General features: G+C 53.8%; 1 protein-coding gene across 1 annotated transcript in view; it reads right to left on the reverse strand.

Annotated features, from left to right (window-relative positions):
- The window catches only part of CDH23 (cadherin related 23), a 405,959-nt gene that overhangs the window by 126,773 nt on the left and 258,750 nt on the right, over positions 1-20,436 (reverse strand). Inside the window, exons 14-15 of the mRNA XM_078077622.1 lie at positions 2,964-3,028; positions 1,063-1,300 (exon numbers count right to left, since the gene is read on the reverse strand). Coding sequence (XP_077933748.1) covers positions 1,063-1,300; positions 2,964-3,028 — 303 coding nt within the window. The remainder of the gene's footprint in view (positions 1-1,062; positions 1,301-2,963; positions 3,029-20,436) is intronic.

The raw sequence follows: 20,436 nt of genomic DNA on the forward strand, positions 1-20,436 counted from the left end.
ACACAAGCAGGGGCAGAGGGAGAGGGAGAAGCAGGCTTCCCACTGAGCAGGGACCCTGATGCGGGGCTTGATCCCAGGACCCTGGGATCATGACCTGAGCCGAAGGCAGACGCTTAACGACTGAGCCACCCAGGCACCCTAGGAACCTTCCACTTCTTGATGGCTGCTGCATACCTACAATCTGGCACAATCTTTGGCACACAGTAGGTGTCAAATAAATGCATACTGCATGAATGCAAAGTGGAGGGAGCGCCCTGGAATGAGGTCAGAGATCTCTCTTCCCCTTGACGGTCTTCTGGGGTGACTGAATTAATTAGCTGCTTTTCAGAGGTCTCTGTTCCGAGAGAGCCTCCAAGCCATCCCACCACTCTGGTGTACCAGGAGCTGAGTGGGGCGTGACGGCACGGTCGGTGGGTTCTGCCTTCTCTGCATCCCCCCATGCCCACCCCTGGTCCCTTGCCTTCATCCCTGCGTGCTTCAGAATCCAGTTCTAAAGGGAGGCTCTGGGTCCTCTCAGTCTGGGTGGGCCCACTGGGGGAGGGGAGTGGGGACATTAAGAAGTCTCTGGTCAGAGTTACTCTGCGTGGGGGGAACTCACTGCAGGAGGACACTGGGAGTGTGGGGTCCCGAGTTCTGGTCCTGGCTCTACTACCCCACTGCCTCCTTGTGCCTCTGGGGACTGCCTCTCCCCTCCCGTTTCCCCTTCCGTGACATGGTCTCTGGTTCCTTCTAGCTGGGGCCGTTCCAGATTCCAAGCAGCCACCAAGGGGCCCGGGTGGGGGTCCTTCTGCGAGATCCTGCTCACCACTTGCCAAGGGAGAGGGGGAGGACATTCCCTTGCTGAACGGTGACCTGAAATTTAAGCTGACCCAGACACTTGCCCCACTCGGTTGCCAGGGACACGAGGGAATGCTCAGAGGCCTGACGCAAATCGGGGCTGAATTCTTTGTGGATGGCAGGCTGGCCTCTCTTGCGGCAGCTTCCACAGGGCGGTGGGCAGGCCGAGGGCGCCGAGGGGAGGATGGGAGGAGGGCGGGACCGCAGGATGCTCTGGCATCTTACCCGGAGCCGCACCAGCTGGGTGACAGAAGGCTCGTTCTCCCTCAGGGCCCCCACATAGGCATCCTTCTGGAAGGTGGGCACGTTGTCGTTGACGTCCAGCACGTTGATCCTGACCCGGCCTGTGGTCTCCTCACCACCCCCATCCCGGGCAATGACTGTCAAGGTGAAGCGCTGGATGAGCTCATAGTCCAGTTTGGCGATGAGCATGATGAGCCCTGTGTCCTTGTCCAGAGAGAACCTGTGTCAGGCGGGACAGGGGAGAGAAAGGGACCTTGGTGTAAAGCAAAGCGACTCACAGATAAGGCCTGTATTTACCAGCCTGTCCTTGCCCGAGGTGATAAACAGAATAAAGTCAGAAATCTGCTCTCTTTTCACTTGCCCTGAATCAGAAGAGTGCCTATTTCTAACAGGGAGTGGGGTGCGAGGTGGTGGGCAGGGGTGAGGACCACATGGGGGAGGGGAACAGTCGGGTACTGAAAGGGCAGGAGCAGGTTGATCTCGTCAGAGAAGAAACTCAGGCAGAATGACCCTCCTCCTGCTGTGAACAGGAGTTTCTACCTACTGTAGATGTTTAGATGCTGGAAAACAATCATGGTCAGAAATTCTGCCATCCCAGATGGTTTTGCACCAAAATGTTTTAAGTGGGTGGTAAAGCATCCAGCTAGGAGAGGGGTGGTTGGTCATCTCTCGGGAGAGAGCCCTTCTCTTCTGCTCCAGAGCGGAGCCTTGGCTAAGAGCCTAGCAACTGTCTCCCGGAGAGAAATGAGGTCCAGCGAGACCATCCATCTGGCCGCCTCCTCTAAACAGCCCCTTGGGAGCCTCCCTTGAGTTGGAAGTTGGTACCTGTATGCCCGGATCTGGTCCTCTGAGCCTGGAAGGTCCTGGCTCCAAGACCAGGAAAGAAGATGGGAAGAGATAAGGAAACCCAAGTTGATCAGGACGAGGCCGTGTGGACACGGGTGCCCTGAGGGATAGAGGTGCCCTGTGCATGCCTCCTGCGGCTGGCTCCTTCCTCCCCTCTTGACGCTCCGTCCGGAGTGGCAGAGAACGGCCAGATGCGCCTAACAATCTGTCTCTTCCCGAGCACTCCCACAGACAGCCAGGGCCCAGAATGCAAGCTGACAGCCACTGTCTTCCTCATCCTGTCGAGCGTCCAGATGCATCAGACCCTTCATTTTTAGAAGCAGACCTGCTCTCTGACTTCAACTTGGCTTTTGATCATGTTAAAAACGAGAGGGTTTCCCCTTCGGCTTAACTCAAGGGAAAAAGATGGCCCAGAGGCACGGTGGGTGACAGGGCAAGGCTCCCCCAGCCGGGTGGTGAGGCAAGCCACCCACCCGACGGCTGAGGGACGTGGCGGGCCCCCTCCTGCTGGAGGCCGGGCATCCCGGTGGTGAAGACCACGTGCAGAGGCCAGGCCCTAGAGCTTACCAGCTGTGTGACTTTGGGCAAATGACTCAGCCTCTCTGAGTTGCCTCCTCTGCAAAGCGCAGATGATAACAGTGCCCAGTGCTTGGGGGATGAAATCCGATCACGTGCGGCAAGCCCTGGGCGCAGAGCCTGACACACAGCAAGGGTTCCCAGATGCTAGCTGCTGCTATGGCCTTCGCTGGGCGCTGTCACTAGCGTTTCCGAGCTGCTTCATTCCCAAAACTAAAGGCTATCTTTTGAGGGTCAGAGAAGCGATCCCTCCGAGAGTTTAGAGGACTTGACCAAGACCGTGCCACGGCCAGGGTGACGCCAGCCGTGGCGCCCGTGGGTTCTGACTCCCTGCTCAGTGCTCTAGCCACGGCGGCACAGCACCCTCCCCGGGCACTGAGAAGTTTCCTGAACCTTGCGAGTAGCAGACTGCCACTGCTGGGGTGGGGACGGGGTTGGGGGGCGCTGGGGCAGGGTCTTACCGGTCAGGGTCATCGCTGAAGAAGTAGTTGACTTCCCCAAAGGTGCCCACGTCATTGTCTGTTGCCTGCAAAGGTCAGAATGAGAAGTCATTGCTGCCAGACCCAGCGAGGCTCCTGATCTCACCGGGAAATGTCCATAGCCAACCCGTGGTCCTCCCACGCAACTCCTCTGGCTGCATTTTCTAGAGGTGCGTTCGTTGTTCCGTACGGGGGCCCCCAGGCACCAAGCACTATTGACAGCGACAGTGGAGAGCCCAGTTCTGGAGGATCGGTCTTCTGCCTAAATCTCTAACGTGGGGAAACCACCCCTCTGGACTCCTGTCAGGCCAGGCAGGCTTATGCTCTGCAGAGGCTCAGAGGGCTTGGGGAAGAGGTCTTGGACCTGTGGCTTGGGGGTCGCAACTTGAAGGTTTGCAAAGTATTGCAAACAAAGGTGGAAGTGGGTTCCACCATCTGGTGGACTCTTCCAGTGCTTCTCTCCCAGTCCCCAAAGCATCCATGTGGGATGTGCTTCCCGGTGGGAAAGGCCCCTCGGGGAAGGGGCGATTCTAGAGTCCTGCCCCTGACACCCCTTCCAGCCTCAGTTTGGTTTGTGAGCCCAGCAAGACCTCTTTTACCTGGGCTGGTCCCGCCTGGCTTCTGCCACTTGCAGTCAAAAGAAATGGGGGAGGAGGAGAGGCCTGCCTCACGCAGATGACCGTGGCAATGGTGGTGACCACTGCCCGCCTGTCCTGTTGTCCTGCCTTTTACATTTTCAAAGACCATGTATGGTTATCATGACCTCATTTTATCCTCACAACTGTCCCACATGATGAGGAAGACAGACATTTCCACCCATTTCGCAGATCACAAAACTGAGGCCCCGACCCCAGTGAGGCCCATTCTAGGTCACGAGCCAGGTTACGAGCAAAGGGAGGCAGAAACAGGGATCCCGACTCCCAGCCTGCGGTTCCTTTCTTTAGGGCACCCCAGTGGGGCCCCCCTCCATCTCCTGCCTTCTCCAGGACAAGGGCAGTTTCAGCAGAGGTTTGGCTTTTGTGGGTGGGACTTCCGGCTTCTGCCTCATTCTTGGCACGGCCATAGTCCACAGTGTAGGTGAAATGACACCATTCATTCGTTCGTTTGTTCCTTACTAAGCACGCACTGTGTGCTGGGCACTGGGACTCTGCCCCCTTCTCAGGCCACTCACTGCCCTGGAGCGGGACAGCCTGCGGCTGCTGCCACATAGCAGGGGCAAAGGCCGTGGGCTGACCTTGGGGATATCTGCTTTACATTCAGGGCTTCTTGATAAGACTGTGATTGGATAGAGTTTCTGCTAATAAAAATATGTTTCTTTTATTTTTCAGCTTTAGTGAGGTATAATGGACAAATAAAATGGTAACAAATCTAAGGTGTACAATGTGATGATTTGATATACGTGTATACTACAAAAGGATGTCCCCCACTGAGTTAATTAACACATCCATCTCACCTCCCTTATTTACCTTTTTTTTTTCTTTTTTGGTGAGAACACTTAAGTTCACTTAAGTTCTACTCTCTTAGCAAATTTTAATTCTACAATACAGTGTTATCAACTGTAGTCATCATCTTATACATTAGATCCTCAGACCTCATTCACCTTACAGCCCAAAGTTTATACCCTTTTACCAACCTCTCTTTCCCCCACCCTCTGTATCTTTGTACTAACTATTTTTTGAGGTTCTCTTTCAAGTTCCTAGATTCTGTGAAATCTATTAAATTCCATGTTATGATAAACCTGAATGTTTGATAAACCTGAATGTTTGAGAAAAATTTGTGTTCAGTATACTTAGTTGAGGAAGGCAGATAAGTGAATAACATATTTCGATACCAAATGATCCAAGTGAAAAAAAATATTTAGACCCAAAGGGTTCAGATCTCAGTTATCCAGGAGGAAGCCATTTCTGGGGCTGGGGGTGGCCTCTTGTACCAGATTCCCATTCAACATCCCCACTGTCTGCATTCTGGAAGACTGTGTGCAGACTCCACTCGGCCAGGCTCCGAGTGCACCACAGGGTCTCAGGGATGCATGTCGAATAAGTGACAAAGACGACGCTGAGCCGTGGAAGCCACCCTCATACGCAGGACTGATTCCCGGACAGACCCTCCCTGGTGCCCTGAGCCACTCCTCACGACAACTGCCATTTACTGAGCACCTCGCACTTGTCACACATTTTATCTTCAGAATCACCCTACAAGGTAGGTCCTATTATCAGCACCACCTCCAATTTAGAGACAAGGAAACTGAGGCACAGAGAAGGTAAAGAGCTCCCCCAAGGCTTCACGGGGATTTGAAGCCGTGTCGTCTTGCCGTGCCCTTGGCCTCAGTGTGTTATTGCTTCTGAACCGAGAGGACAGCTTGCTCTCAGAAGAACCGACGCCTGGTGATTCCAAGGGAGAGGAGACAAAGCTCCTCAGAATAAGGTCCCTTCCAGGGACCAGAGGAGAAGCAGGGAGGAGTCCCTAAGTTCCCTTTTGCCCCACCAATCATCATCACCACATGTGGTAGTATTCAACTGTAGTAAAGTGCAGCTTGGCCTGGTGATGCCATCAGGCCCCTTGGTGAGGGGTCCGTGTGGCCTAGAGACCCCAGTTCCAGGCCAATGTCAACAGCGCAGGTCACCGTGTGACCAAACATCACCGCCCCCGGCCTCAGCATCCTGGTGGGTCAGAGGAAAGGGTCTGGGGGGGCATTGGAGGCAGAACCGCACCTGCCGGGCTCACCGCCCAGCACTCGGGGCCTGGCACAGGGCAGCAGCTGCATGAATGCTTGGAAAAGGAATGAACGAATTCTAGTAAGAAGGGGTTGCAGAGATGGGGCAAAGCCAGGGAAGAGACAGGATTCCAAGGTGCCGTGGGAGGGAGGGGAGGGAGCAAAAGGGGCTGAGAGAAGAGGCCAGGGACCCGAGAGAGCAGCTAGGAGGTGTGGAGGGGATCAGGAGGAGAGGAAGAAAGGGCTGGGTTGTGTAGGAAGTGAGGGGCCCCATCAAACCATGAGGGGGTTCCTGGCCTCAGAGACAAAGCCCTTCCTATCTGGGTGACCTGTGAAATTGCACTCAGACTGTCAGGGCAGGAAGGACCCCCGGAGGTCCCCCTTGTCTGAGCCCTTTCACCCTGGGGTCTGGAGTGGCTGAGGCCACGACGAGATGGGCCGGTCCACTCTCCCCGGGCAGACACTGGCCTCCAACCCCCCAGCCCCAGTCCCCGCATCCTCCCCCCGGGGCAGGCTGGGCACAGCCATGGCTCCCACAGTGACCCCTTTCCCCTGGGGCCTCTCGCTGCCCGCCCGCGCTGCTAATGCTGACCAGGGAAGGTTTGTGAGTCCTTTAGTGCCACCGTCTAATGATCGTATGAAATATGTATGCCCAGTGAAGAGGAGAGGGAGAACTTTCATCTTTCAAAGGCACGAAGCAGAATCAGAAGAAGATAAAAAGTGGCTTTTGTGCCCCTGCCACGATGCGGGCCACCAGCACCGGCACGGAGGGCCTCGCCGGGGTGCTCGGGCCGGTGCCAGCGGCAGGGGGGCCGGGCCAAGGGCTCTGTGCCTGGGAAGAGGCAGCAAATCCCATCACTCGGCGGCCCTGCCACAAGGCCCTCCTGGGCTCCCCGGTGCCCTCAGGGGACGGTCCCTCCTCCTCCACACACACTTGTGGCCCAGCCCCTGCTGCCAGCTCCAGCCTCATCTCTCACCCAGGCCAGACCAGTGTGGCCCAGCCCATCTGCTCCCTCTGCCCGGACCGCTTCCTTCCTCCCCTGCCTGGCTCATACTCTTCCGTCCTCCTCGGCTCCCCAAGGCTGGGTTAGGGCTCGGCCCTTCGGGAAAGACTCCCAGCCCTGAAGGTGCCGTGAAGAGGAAGCTCTCAGCTGCTGTGTTTCCTCTCACCGGGCTCTGGCTCCCCGGGGACACGGCGGGGTCATGGCTCACGATCTCTGTCCTCTACAGCGACGTCTGCATCCACACCTCCACAACATGCGTTCACGTACGTGTCTCTCATGCTGGCCCCAGGCCCGTGAGCTGGGTCCTGTTATAACTCCCTGCTCCTTGCCTTTACCTAATGGGAAGCAGACAGGATCATCCATAGGAAAGCTGTCCAAGAGCTCACCGCTGCTAAGTGGCAGAGCTGGCCTCCAAATCCCTGTGTTTAAAACCATTTAGCACCTCGAGGGCTAGGTGCCTCTGAGTCGGGCCTGTGTAGCCGAGGTGCAGCGTGCTATGCGGGCTAGGCCAGTGGAGGGCGCTGCTGGGGCCTGCACCCTGCTCAGCCTACAGCCTGCCCCACTCTATTTCTCATGCACTTTTCAATCAGCCTCCTTCCCAAGTCCTGCTTCATGTCCGCGCCACTGAAATGAATCCAGTGCCAAATAGACAGCGACCCTTGGGCCCACTTTAGGAGGGAGGGGTTGGGGAGTGACCAGGGTCTGTACACAGAGGACACATGTCCTCCTCGTGCCGTGAACACCCTCTCTCCTGTCGTGTTAGCCCCTGGTTTTGACTTCTTGCCCCTGGGTCTCTTATGACCAGTCTTGGTAAGCAGTAAAGTGTACCAGTGTGTACCTATGGGTTAGATTCTAGCACTGGGGATGGCAGGGGGTACGCAGAGACAGCAGAGGGGACACCTGCAGCGTAACTGAAGTGCTCATCTAGAACCCTGGTCTGGCATTTTTTTAGAATTCTAGGAATGAGTATATCCGTCTCCCTGCAGGGTTATGTGTGGGGTCTCACGGGCCGGTCAGATAGCTACAGGGATGGGGGAAGGGGTCGGCCCAGCTGGCCAGCTCTCACACCGTACCTGGGAATTCTAAGAAATGCCAAACCAGGGTTCCAGGCCTCCCCTCTGCTGTTTCTTTTTTTTTTTTTTTTTAATTTTATTTATTTATTTGACAGAGACAGCAAAAGAGGGAACACAAGCAGGGGGAGTGGGAGAGGGAGAAGCAGACTTCCCACTGAGCAGGGAGCCCGATGTGGGGCTCGATCCCAGGACCCTGGGATCATGACCTGAGCTGAAGGCAGACGCTTAACGACTGAGCCACCCAGGCGCCCCTCCCCTCTGCTGTTTCTGCGTACCCACGACCATCCCCCAGGGCTAGAATCTCACCCACAGATACACTCTGGTACACTTTACTGCTTACCCAGGGGCATGAAGTCAAAACCAATGGCTAACATGATCTTCCTCTGCTCAAAAATCTTCGGTGGCTCCCCATTGTTGCAGAATTAATTCCAGACGAGCACCCTGGTGTCGGGGCCTGGCTGGCTTTGGCAGTCTTGTACCCACCTCCCCATGACGCACCTGGGCTGTCCTGTGTTCTGATGGCCTGGTTGTACCTACCCCTTCATTCTGTAACTGCCATCCAAACCCCAGCCCAGCCCTCAGGACCTGCCCCAAATGCCTGCTCACTGAAGGAGCTCCCCGACTGCTCACTCTTCTTGACCTGAGAGCCCTTGGCTGTACCTCTTTCGGAATATGTGGTAGAATTTGCCATTTCTGAAAACTGCCCGTGTGTGCCCCTTGTCCACCCCTTGACAGAGAAGTCTGTATCTAACTCATTTTTGTATCCCCTGTTGTGGCCAGCACAGGGGTCAAGATCTTTGCCAGATTTAGTAAAACCTGGGATTTCCACCGTCAGTCACTGAGGGCTGGCATGCCCTTCCTTCTGGGGGGCTGATGTCCCCCATCAGCAGACACCACCGTGGGCAGTGAGCTGCCAGAGCAGGGCCGTTCAGCTCACCCGGGGGCACAGCAGATGTTTCTAAAGCCTCTCCAACGAGTCTCTCAAGCTCTGATGTCCCCCCGAGCTCTGCAGCCTGAGTAGGGGGACTCAGCAAATGGCCCATGCCGTCAGCCTGCTGGGGCATGTGCAGAGCAGGTGGGAAGGAGCCGAGTGGGTCTAGAGGGGCAGATGGAGGACACCTGGCACATCACGGAGAGAACCTTCGTGAAGACAACGACTAGGCCCTCAGTCGAGTATTCAGTAAATATCTTCTGGGCTCTTGCAATGTGCCAGCAGCCATACCAGGCCCTGGAGTCATGGCTATGGTTATGCCAACCCCCTTGCTGGAATGTGACTTACAGATGCGAAGGGCAGAAGACGAGAATGCAGGGGAGAACTAGCTGAAGAACGTAATTTCAGACGATGGTAACAACCGTGAGGAGAGCAAAGGGGCTAGCAGGTGACGGGGCTGCTATTTTAGACCCCGGGAAAGACCTCTTCGTCTGGGTGTATTTGGGTCTATGGGGCGGCCACCGGCCGGACATGAGAAGCCCTTGGGAGCTCCTGGGGAGAAGGGCCCTACGGCAGGTACCGAGCTAAGAGGCAGCTCAGAGCACCAGCCTCCTCCAGCGCAAGTGGGTGCCACCCAGGAAGAGGGGCCCGCACACAGGGTCCGCAGCTGCCCCCACCACTGGCCTTGGGGAGAGGGTGCGGCTGGGACTGGCTGCTTTCCAGCGCCCAGTTTATAGGGCATCTCCTCTGATTCTCCCCAACACTGGCATTACCAGCAAAACTAATTCCCTCATCTGGGCCTTTATAATTGCATCGTGAGTGCTTACTTCTGTGATGGACAATGCCGGCCGAAGTGTAATTTTCTTCTGCTGACAAAAAGGAAAAAAATAAATACGCACGCATGGTGGGGGAAATTCCAAAGGTTAAGACAAGGTGAGCCTGCAGTGGGGGAATAGCCAAATTCCCAGACTGGTCAGGCCTGAGTCGGAAATGCCCATCTTCCCTTGGCTACGGGGAGGTTAAGATGGTGCCCCTGGCCATTGCCCTTCGAGCACATACTTTGAGCTATGCACCGTGCCCAACGTTTTGCCACACCTTCTTTCTTTCTTTTTTTTTTTTTAATTTTTTTATTGTTATGTTAATCCCCATACATTACATCATTAGTTTTAGATATAGTGTTCCATGATTCATTGTTTGTGCATAACACCCAGTGCTCCATGCAGAACGTGCCCTCCTCTATACCCATCACCAGGCTAACCCATCCTCCCACCCCCCTCCCCTCTAGAACCCTCAGTTTGTTTTTCAGAGTCCATTGTCTCTCATGGTTCCTCTTCCCCTCCGATTTCCCCCTCTTCATTCTTCCCCTCCTGCTACATTCTTCTTTTTTTCTTTCTTAACATATATTGCATTATTTGTTTCAGAGGTACAGATCTGAGATTCAACAGTCTTGCACAATTCACAGCGCTTACCAGAACACATACCCTCCCCAGTGTCCATCACCCAGTCACCCTGTCCCTCCCACCCCAACCCCCACTCCAGCAACCCTCAGTTTGTTTCCTGAGATTAAGAATTCCTCATATCAGTGAGGTCATATGATACATGTCTTTCTCTGTTTGACTTATTTCGCTCAGCATAATACCCTCCAGTTCCATCCACGTCGTTGCAAATGGCAAGATCTTATTCCTTTTGATGGCTGCATAATATTCCATTGTATATATATACCACATCTTCTTTATCCATTCATCTGTTGATGGACATCTTGGCTCTTTCCCCAGTTTGGCTATTGTGCCACACCTTATTTCATTCCATCTTCCTGACAGCCCTACCCTGGTGATGGGGGGACCAGAACCAAAGCTATCCCCATTTTACAGATGGAACTGAGGCTCAGAGAGATCAATCAACTTGTTCAAGGTCAAATGGCCATGGTACAAGATATGAACTCAACTGTGCTCTCGCGTGCTAGTAACCACTCCCCTCCCCTGCTGCCCCTGTTGGTGGGGCTGGGGAAGAGGTGTCTTCCTGCAGTTTGAGAGCTCAGCCATGAGATCCAGGGTGCCCCTACCAGGTCACTCTCCTTGCCCTCTAGAAGCCAGACGAGTCCCCGCAGGCAGTCTCCTTCTTGCCATAATGGCTCTGCCCCAGCCTTTGCCTGGAAGGGGTCGGCTCCAGCACCTCTGGCCATGCCCGTCAGCAGAGGAAGCAGGGGTCTCTGGCTGTGGTTTCCCAGGAGGCAGGCCCTCAGCCGAGACCCTTGCCCTCAAATAAGGCTCCCCCACCTCTGCCCAGGCTTGGTCTTGGTATGTGCATGTGGCTCAGGACCTAGACTGGGAGAGGCTGTCCCCTGCTAAAGTCAGGCTGGCTGTGGGCACCCTTCCCAACCCCACCCAGGGCTCTTCACCCAGCACCCTCTGGGTACAGCACTCCCTTTAACTTGTATGCCAGGGTTCTGTGCCCAGCCCAGCTCATCACATCTCACACCCACTCCCAGGACCCACCATTTCACGAGTGGTTAGGTGCCAACCCCTTGAAAGGGCCCCCTTCTGACCCAGCCTATTTTCACAATGAGCCGTCACCATCTCCTACCCTCTTCCATTCATTTGCTCTGGACCAAGGGCCTCCCTCGCTGACACACTGTCCCCATCACGTATGTCTGCACCTCATTACCGTCTGTCTTAATAGCCTCACAAAGGCCCATCACGGACGCTGGGCCTTAGGCCCCGAGCTGACTCCTGCCTGCTCTGGCCTTCTCCTGGGTCTCCCTCCGAACTGCCACCACTCTGACAGTGCTGATCCCTCCCTGGGGACAGACACCCTCCTCTCTCACAGTTTCAAACAGCCTCCACCCTTCTCTATAGCCTGAAAGTCCTGTCCTTGCATCTTCTCTCTTCCTGTGTCCTCGCGCTTCCCCACCCTTCTCTCTCTCTCTCACACACACACCCTCTCTCTTCCTCTCCCTGTGGCTCAGACAGCCCCCAAAATATCCCTGTCCTCCTGCCTCCCATAGAAATCTTCTTTCTCTCTGGCTCAGGTGGACCCCATCCCACTACACAATCTCACACACACATGCACACACTTGCACCCACCCTCAGTCTCGGGCAACCCCCACCGCATCCTGGTTTCAGCCCCTGTGGCCCCTCCACACCCCTTCCCCGCCACCTGTGCGCCCTTCCCTGCAGGCTGACAGCCAGCAGACACTCACTCAATCACTCCCCACCAGCGCCCGCACCCCCGTCACGCATGCTCGCCCAGACACCCCGCACGGGGCTTCTGTTCTGAAGCAAGGCGGGCCCAGCTGCCTCCCCAGCAGCCCTGGGTCCTCGCAATGGTGGCAGGCGGCGGGCGCCGGCGAACAGTTCTGCTCCCGTGCACAAATCTGCAGAGAAGGGCACACGGTACAATTTGTTCAGGAAACAATAGCAATGTTTGACATGTCATAAGGATTGATGGAGCAGAAATTTACATGGGAGAGTGCATTTTTAAACAGCTCCACGGAGCCCCGGTGCTTTGCTGGTAATGCTTTCCACATTCATCATTCGCTGAGCCTCTCTGAATAACTCCTTAAACTATGGGAGATTAACTGCACTCTTGCAAGCTCTGGGGGGCTGGTGTGGCCGGCGTGAGGCAGGAGGGACTCCGCGGAAGGAAGCCAGGAGGCCAGAGGCCGCGGGACCTCCACTTGGCCTCATCAGACCCATGAGGCCTGGTCCTCTCCCGTGCTCCCGCACTCCCTCCCACGGCACTCTGTGAGAGGATTCTGGGTCCTTTCTAGGACACGAGGCAGAAGCCAATGGCTGGGAAATGTTTAGTCGGCCCCGCGCTTCTGGGGGAAATGCTGGGTGTATCAGTTTCGCTCATCATCTAAGAAGGAAGCCGGGGCTGATGGGTGAGGCTGTGGCAGGTGTTAGGCGGGCAGGAGGGTTTGGCTGGAAGCTATTGTTCTAAGCACCTTCGCGGGGGTGCCGGCCAGGGGGATGGTCACACTCCTCAGAGGAGAGAAGGAGCCAGTAGCTCTAAGGAAAATGCCATGTAGGCGCTGAGAACCAAGGGTAACCCTGTGGGCAGTGGTACCAGGGAGTGAACAATAGGGTGCAGGAGAGAGCTCAGGGACACTGTAGATCCTAGGGAGAGAAATATAATCAGGAAAGCTCCTGGGCCCTGCTCTTGGCTTTCTGGGCACATAGGAGGCCTTAGGACAAGAGGGTGCCGCTGGGGAGTCTGGGCCTGGGGACAGAGGCTCAGAGCACATGGGACGGTGGAGTCACTCATGGGGGGGGTGGAGTTACAAAAGGGTGGGGGCCCAGCTGGTGGTGGGAGAAGGGAAGAGGGCCTCTCCTCCCTCGTGTCCCATTATGGATCAGGGATGGACAGCCACGACTCCGTTACCCATGCCCATGGCAGACTGACTCACCATGGTGCGGAGGGCACCGAGGTCCTCGGGATCTCTCAACACTGTTTTCCCCACAGCCACTAACAACCAATTGCTGTGCAAGTCGCGTTAAAGCCTCTCTGCTAACCCTGCTGGCCTCTCTGTGCCTCAAGGGACAGACTGGGCTTCTCCTTGGAGGCACCGAGCCTCACAAAGGATTTGGGCTAAGTGAGGGGTCATGAAAATACCAACAGGATGGCAGAGTGAGATCCGGGTTCTGGTCCAGCTTCTGCTGCAACCATTCAGCTGCGGGACCCCGAGTAAGACAGCGGGCTTCAGGGCCTGTGTGCTACACGACCTCCTGACCCACCTGCCTCTTCTACTCTGGCGTCAACAGCCCATCCTCTGCCGGAGACAGACTGATGATAGGAGACCCCACTGGCCGGCTCAGAAGGCTCCCAGGGCATTTAAGACAAAATCCAAACTGTCTTCCATGATCCCTGAGGTGGGCCAGTCTCTGCAGCCTCTGACTTCCTCTCCAAGCCATCTCTGGATCACTCTGCTCCTGCCACCCAGTTTTTCGGGCTCCCAACAGGACAGTCCTCACAACCCTTGCACTCCACTGCCCTGGGCCAACAGCGCTCCTTCTCACCCCTGCAGGCTCAGCTAACGGGACCTATTTACATCTGAAAAAGCTCACTCAGCTGCCCGCGTGCTGCTGCAGGTGCTAGGAGCTGGGGTGGTCACGGTGGTCGTCAGTAGAGGTGAGAGGCCATGGGCTGGGACTGGGGCGGTCAGGGCTGTGCTGGGAACCGGCTGGACTCAGCTGGCATGGACGGGCCTGGCTGGTGGCCGGATGCGGTGGGGAGAAGGGCATGGTTTTGGCAGGAACATCGGGGTGAGCGTTCACCGGCTATCTCCTCCCACAGACTGTAAGCTTTCTGAGGGCAGGACCTGTCTTGTTCCGCACGCATCCCCTGCATCCAGCCAGTGCATGGCACACAGGAAGCCCTCCACAAACTGCAGCGGAGTCAAGAGATTATATATGAAGAAGGACTTACGAGGTCCTTCCTATCAGTGACAAGCCAGGAGTCCCCACTTCTGAATAGACAGACTTCTGAGGAGGCAAGGGCACCAGAAGGATACGATGGTGGGGGGAGGAGAAAGAGAGGAGGGACAAGGGGGGAGAGGAGAGGAGGAAAAGGATGGAGAGAGAAGGAGGAACCACCACAGAAACATGTACTCTAAGCTTCAGCTCTCTCATCTGTTAAATGGACCTGATAATAGTACCTGCCTCACGGGGTCATCGTGAGGATTAAAGAAGGTGTTGCACGTAAGGCACTTTAGATCGGTGCCTGGCAGGGGGAACCGCCTCCAGGGGAGCAGGTATTAGTTTTCCACCCCCAATTCCAACAGCCCTGGGCTCCCTGCAGGCCGGGCGGGGGTGGAGGGGATGTGTCTCAGCCCTGCAGGAGCCCTCCTCCTGGCCCCCGCCCCACGTGTGAAGGCGTCCGTCTTGTCCGTGTGACAGGGGGAGGCGGGATGAGGATGGGGCTGACAGGTGCTCTCCGGGCGTGAGGGGTCCCCCGCTTGTTTGTTCTTGCAGACATGGTATTGTTCTTAGGCTCCCCTACCCCCGTCTTTATTTCTCTTTATTTTAAAACCTGGAAATAAAAATTGATGGGGAGCAAATTGCTCTGGCCAGCAGCTCTGTGCTTAAAGGAGTCTCCCTGGGAAAGCAATTACAGGATGTCAGAGGCTGTCAGGGTGGCAGGCGGCTGCCAGCGCCCAAGGTCTGGGCGGGCCTGCTGGGCCCTGGGCCGACTGCCGGGGAGATGCGGGAGCCGGCATCTCTGGGGGATGGGGGGCCCCCCCTCAGAGGCACAGGGATAACTGAGATCACTGCCTTGCTGAGCATCACCTGTGGGCCTGGCATTGCGTGAGGAACTTGACATAGTCTGTCCCGAATCCTTAAAAGCACCAGCAAGATGGGGATCACAGTCCCATTTTACGGATGAAGCAGCTGCAGCTGATAATAACTAGAAAACCAGTCACAGCAGCTCAGCCTGGTTTAGTCCACATTCCACTTCCATTCCCACTGTGTGAAATAAGTCCAAAGGCCGCCCTCATTTTAGGGATGGGGAAAGTGCCCCAGCTGGTGGAAGCTTCCAGCGCCACACACAAACCCCTGCTGCTCACCTCCGCCCAGAAGAGGCTGCTTTCCTGACAGGACCTGGGCCTCTCTTGGCCTGCAGGCTTTTTTCCCAAGGAAGCAGTTGGCCTGTCAGGGTACCCACATCCCCAGAAGCTCCCGTCACTCAGTGGGGGCTGGAGGCGATGGATCAATGCCCCAGCCTCCTTGCCCTGAGGTGGACGGGCTCACTCTCCCCTCGGATGTCTCAGTGGACAGAGCTCCAATAGCCCCCCATGGTAAGTGGCCTCACAACGCCCCCATTAGTGGCCTCCTCTCACTTCCCAGTCCCGGGTTTCCTGGGGCCACCTCTCCCAAGTAAACTGCCAGCCCGCGAGTCCTGTCTCAGGGTCTGCGTCTGGGGGAGCCAGGCCTGAGACACAGGCTGGGTGCTGGGCACACGCGGCGAGCCAGACAGCACGTCCCTGTCCTCACAGCTGCCACTAGCTCAGGGTCCCACAGCTGGTCCCTGGCGGAGCTGGGATTTGAACCCTACTCTGTCCGACATTCACACACACAAAACAAAAAGGAAAAAAAAATTCAATTCTTAACCCTTCTACACTGCTGTCCATTCCCTCACGCCCTTGGGTTTGAGGAGGACTCAACCGAGTGACTTTAAAAAAAATCACCTCTGACCATCAAACAAAGAAAACTGGGCTACAGAAAGCCATTTTCTGGGGATGCAGGAGGGAGGGCAACTGGCTGCCTGGGGGTGAACGAGACATTCACAATCAGAAGGGACGCAGGGCCCCTCTGGGGCCAGTTATCAAGCTGGGATTGTATGGTAGAGGATGAGAAGGGGAGGGTGCCAGAGAGATGTGGGGCCAGACACCAGGGCTGAGGCTCAGTTAAGTGAGACCTTACGTGCAGAGGAGATGGAAGGAAGAAGAAAAGACAGTCTAATCAGCCCCCTGGGAGTGCAGTCAAACCACGGCTCCCCCATTACCGGATCTCACCACACACCCCTGCCCTGACTCTGACCCTCTTCCCCCTTGCCCCCGTAGGATGCAACAGGAACCTCCAGGTCTCGCGAGAAGGCGGGGAGAGGTACCTGGGCTGGGGCTGGTCCCACCCATGCGCCAGGACGTGTCCTCACCCCAAGGTGACTTAGAGCCCAGGTGGCACGCCCCCCATGCCTGCTGCCATTGGCGGGCACTGATTGGGCCAGCGTGTGCTGCTCGCTAATGAACCGTATTGATTCCACATTGTCTTGTTGTCTCCCTAAATGGCAAGCCACACATCTGATAGATTAAATACCCACATGATTGCCCGCCTGACATTCTCCATCACTCCGCCTGCTAGTCCCTAATGAATTTTACAGCCCCACAACGACAGAAGAAATTAAGGTCAAAGTCCGACGCAGGAACTATAAATCACCCGTGATCTCTGAGACCAGCAGAGGCCTGCAGCCCTAGCCCTCACTCACCTGGGCCGCTTCAGCCCAGGGCTTGATGGCAAGACAGTCACATTCGGTGAGTGCTGGGAGCACTCATGCCTGAGAAGCAGCACCCACTCACAGACATTTGGGTTCCCCCTCTCCCCTGCCCACCCCACCTCCAGTAGTCAGAATGTTCTCACGCAGGGAAGCTCCCTGATAGGAAAGCAGCATATCTCCTTTACAAAGACTTGTTTCCCAAGGACTTCAAAACATGCCGGTCACACTGTTCTAACAATGTCCCCAGAACAGGGAGAGGGATGAGCGGCATTCCCTCCATTGTGCAGACGGAGAAACTGAGGCTTGCACAGAAAAGGGGCTTGCCCAGGGTCATTCAACAAACTGAAGACCTTTATCTTCCAGACCCTAAGTTTACAGATCTTGTTACAAGGGGAGCTTAGAGGGGTCTTTTGTCTCAGTCCTGTTTCTCCTCTGGGAAGGGGATACCAGCTGTAGGTGGCTCAGCAGGCAGAGGGAGCCCTGGCCTTGGATTCAGCTTGGACATCACCTGGTCAAGTTCAGTGTGCGTCTTGTCATACCTCTGGGCCCCACAGTTTCACCGGGCTCTCAGGGAGCGATTCAGTCTCCGTGAGGAGGCTGTGTTAGTTCATGGTGAAGGGAAAGGACTTTGGCATAGAAACAAGAATTCATGCCTCAGCTCTGCCCCTTCCGCTGATACGGCCTCAGGAAAACACCTAACTTCTCTGAATCTCAGTGCTCTCATTTATAAAACAGGGAGGCTAATTTCTACCTCACTAGGGCGTCATGGGGGGGGGGGTTCAATGAGGTAACACACATAGTTGCTGAGCTCGGCAGGGCATGTGATAATAGTACCTGTCATTTGTTTAGCACCTATTCTGTGTCAGACACTGTGCTGACATGTGCTAGGTTCTTTATGTGTATTATCTCATTGAAGCTCCACAACACATCCATAAGGAACGAACCTCATTACCATTTTCCAGAAGAGAAAACTGAGGCACATGAGAGGTTATTCGGCAGAGACTAAACATCCATGCTCTCTTTTTCAACTGAACAAAAATTATTATTTTTAGGTGGCACAACACTATCTGCCAAAAATACTACATTGGCCAGCTTCCTTTGTAGACAAGCATGGCCATATAATTAAGTTCTGGTCAATGAGATGAAAGCAAAAGTTTGCAAGATATTTCTAGGAAGTCTTCTCAAAAGGGAAGGAGAGTACCCTTCTTCATGTCCTTCATTCGGCAGCTTAGAATATGGATGTGATGGCTGGAGCTCTAGCAACCACATTGGACTATGAAGATGAGGGCCACATCCTAGAAATGGGCATGAGAGAGAAATACACTTCCATCTCGTTTAAGAAACTATTTGGGGGGTTTCTGTGACTGGTAGCTGTACTGGATCATTGCTGATACAAGTAACCTATTCAAAGCCATATAGCTCAGAAATGGCAGAGGTTTAAGTCTGGAGCTTGGGGTCTTTACCACCCTGCCTCCTGTAGTGAGCACTTGAGGAACATGAGCTAATACCACCACCACCACCACCATCATCATTGCATAGTAAAGTAGAGGAGGCTTTTTCTAGAGATGTTCAAACTTGCATTAGTTGGTCATGAAATCAATTTAGTGGGTCATGATTAGCATTTTTAAAAATAAAATTTGGTGGAATAAAATAGAATATACTAAGGTAAAAACTGTAAGATGTGACGAAAGAAGTTGAAGAAGACACAAATGGAAAGACACTCCATGCTTACAGATTGGAAGAATGAATATTGTTAAAATGTCAACACTATGCAAAGCAATCTACAGATTCAAAGTAATCACTATCAAAATTCCAATGGCATTCCCCCCCCAAAATAGAACAATCGTAAGACTTATATGGAATCATAAAAGACCCCAAACAGCCAAAGTCATCTTGACGAAAAAGAACAAAGCTGGAGGCCTCCTGTGCCCTCATTTCAAACTGTATAATAAAGCTATAGTAATGGAAACAGTAGGACACCAGCATAAGAACAGACACATAGATCAGTGGAACAGAACAGAGAGCCCAGAAATAAACCCACGCATATATGGTCACCTAATATTTGACAAGGAAGCCAAGAACACTCAATGGGGAAAAGACAGTCTTTCCAAGAAATGGTGCTGGGAAAACTGGACAGCCACATGCAAAAGAATGAAACTGGACCACGGTCTCACACCATGCACAAAAATTAACTCAAAGTAGAGGAAAGACTTGAATGTAAGACCCAAAACCCATAAAACTCCTCGGAGAAAACATAGGTGGTAGGCTCTTGGACACCAGGCATGGGGATGATACTTTGGATCTGACTCCAAAAGCAAAGGCAACAAAAGCCAAAATAAATGGGACAACCTCAAATTACAAAGCTTCTGCCCAGCCCAGGAAGCCATCAACACCATGAAAAGGGAAACTACTGAATGGGAGAGAATATTTGCAAGTCACAAATCTGATAAGGGGTTACTATCCAAAATATATAAGGAACTCCTGCAAACTCAACAGCAGAAAAACAGCTGATTAAAAAAATGGGCAGAGAACCTGACTAGACATTCTTCCATAGAAGACATCCAGATGGCCGACAGACACATGAAAAGGTGCTCAACATCACAGATCAGCAGGGAGATGCAAATCAAAACCATGATGAGCTATCACCTCACGCCTGTCAGAATGGCAATCGTCGTAAAGACAAGAAACAAGTGTTGGTGAGGACGTGGAGGAAAGGGAACCCTGTGCTCTGTGGGAGGGAACGTAAATTTGTGTGGCCACTATGGAAAATAATATGGAGGTTCCCCCCCATATTAAATTTAACATAGAAATACCATATGATCCAGGAATCTCACTTCTGTGTATTTATCTGGAAAAAAAAAAAGAAAACACTAACTTGAAAAGATATGTGCACCCCCATGTTCACTGCAACTTTATTTGTAACAGTCAACATAGCAAAGCAACCTAAGTGTCCACCGATGGATGGATGGATGCAGAAAATGTGGTGCATATTTACAACAGAATATTATCTGGCCATAAAAAAGAAGGAAATCTTGCCATTTGTGACAACAAGGCCGGAACTTGAGGGCATTATGCTAAGTGAAACAAGTCAGACAGAGAAAGACAAATTCTGAATGATCTCACTTATATGTGGAACCTGAAAAAAACAAAGACCCAGCTCACAGATACCGAGAACAGACTGGTGTGGTTGCCAGAGGTGGGGAGTAGGAGGAGGGCAGAATGGGTGAAGGGGATCAGAAGCTACAAACTTCCAGTTATAAAATAAATAATTCATGAGGACGAAATGTACAACATGGCGATTATAGTTAATAACGCTGCATGGTACATTTGAAAGTTGCTAAGAGAGTAGATCTTAAAAAGTTCTCATAAAAGAGCCCCAAATCTAGAATATGATACTAGAGTGTGTTATTACATGTGGTAAGGAAGTACTGTTTTTGTTCTAGATATAGATGCGTGTGTGGGTCCTGGGTGTGAAGTTAAATGTAGTGTTTATTATGGATTATAGTAAAGTTTGAAAAACACTAAAGCCGATGGGCATAGGGACTTTGAGCCACTCCAGAAAGCAGCTAGCAGGAACCACGGCTGGCATTCCGTCCTACAGGGATTATGCAGCAAGATTAAGCCACCCCGAATGCACAGGCCCGGCTTAACTTCTCCCTAAACCTCTGTGGGCCCCCTCCTCCCTCGGCCTCTCTCTCCCAACTACTCCCTGGACAAGCTCTCAGGCCGAGGCCCTGGGGAC

This window comes from Halichoerus grypus, chromosome 7 (assembly GCF_964656455.1).
Source record: "Halichoerus grypus chromosome 7, mHalGry1.hap1.1, whole genome shotgun sequence".
Classification (NCBI taxonomy): Eukaryota; Metazoa; Chordata; class Mammalia; order Carnivora; family Phocidae; genus Halichoerus; species Halichoerus grypus.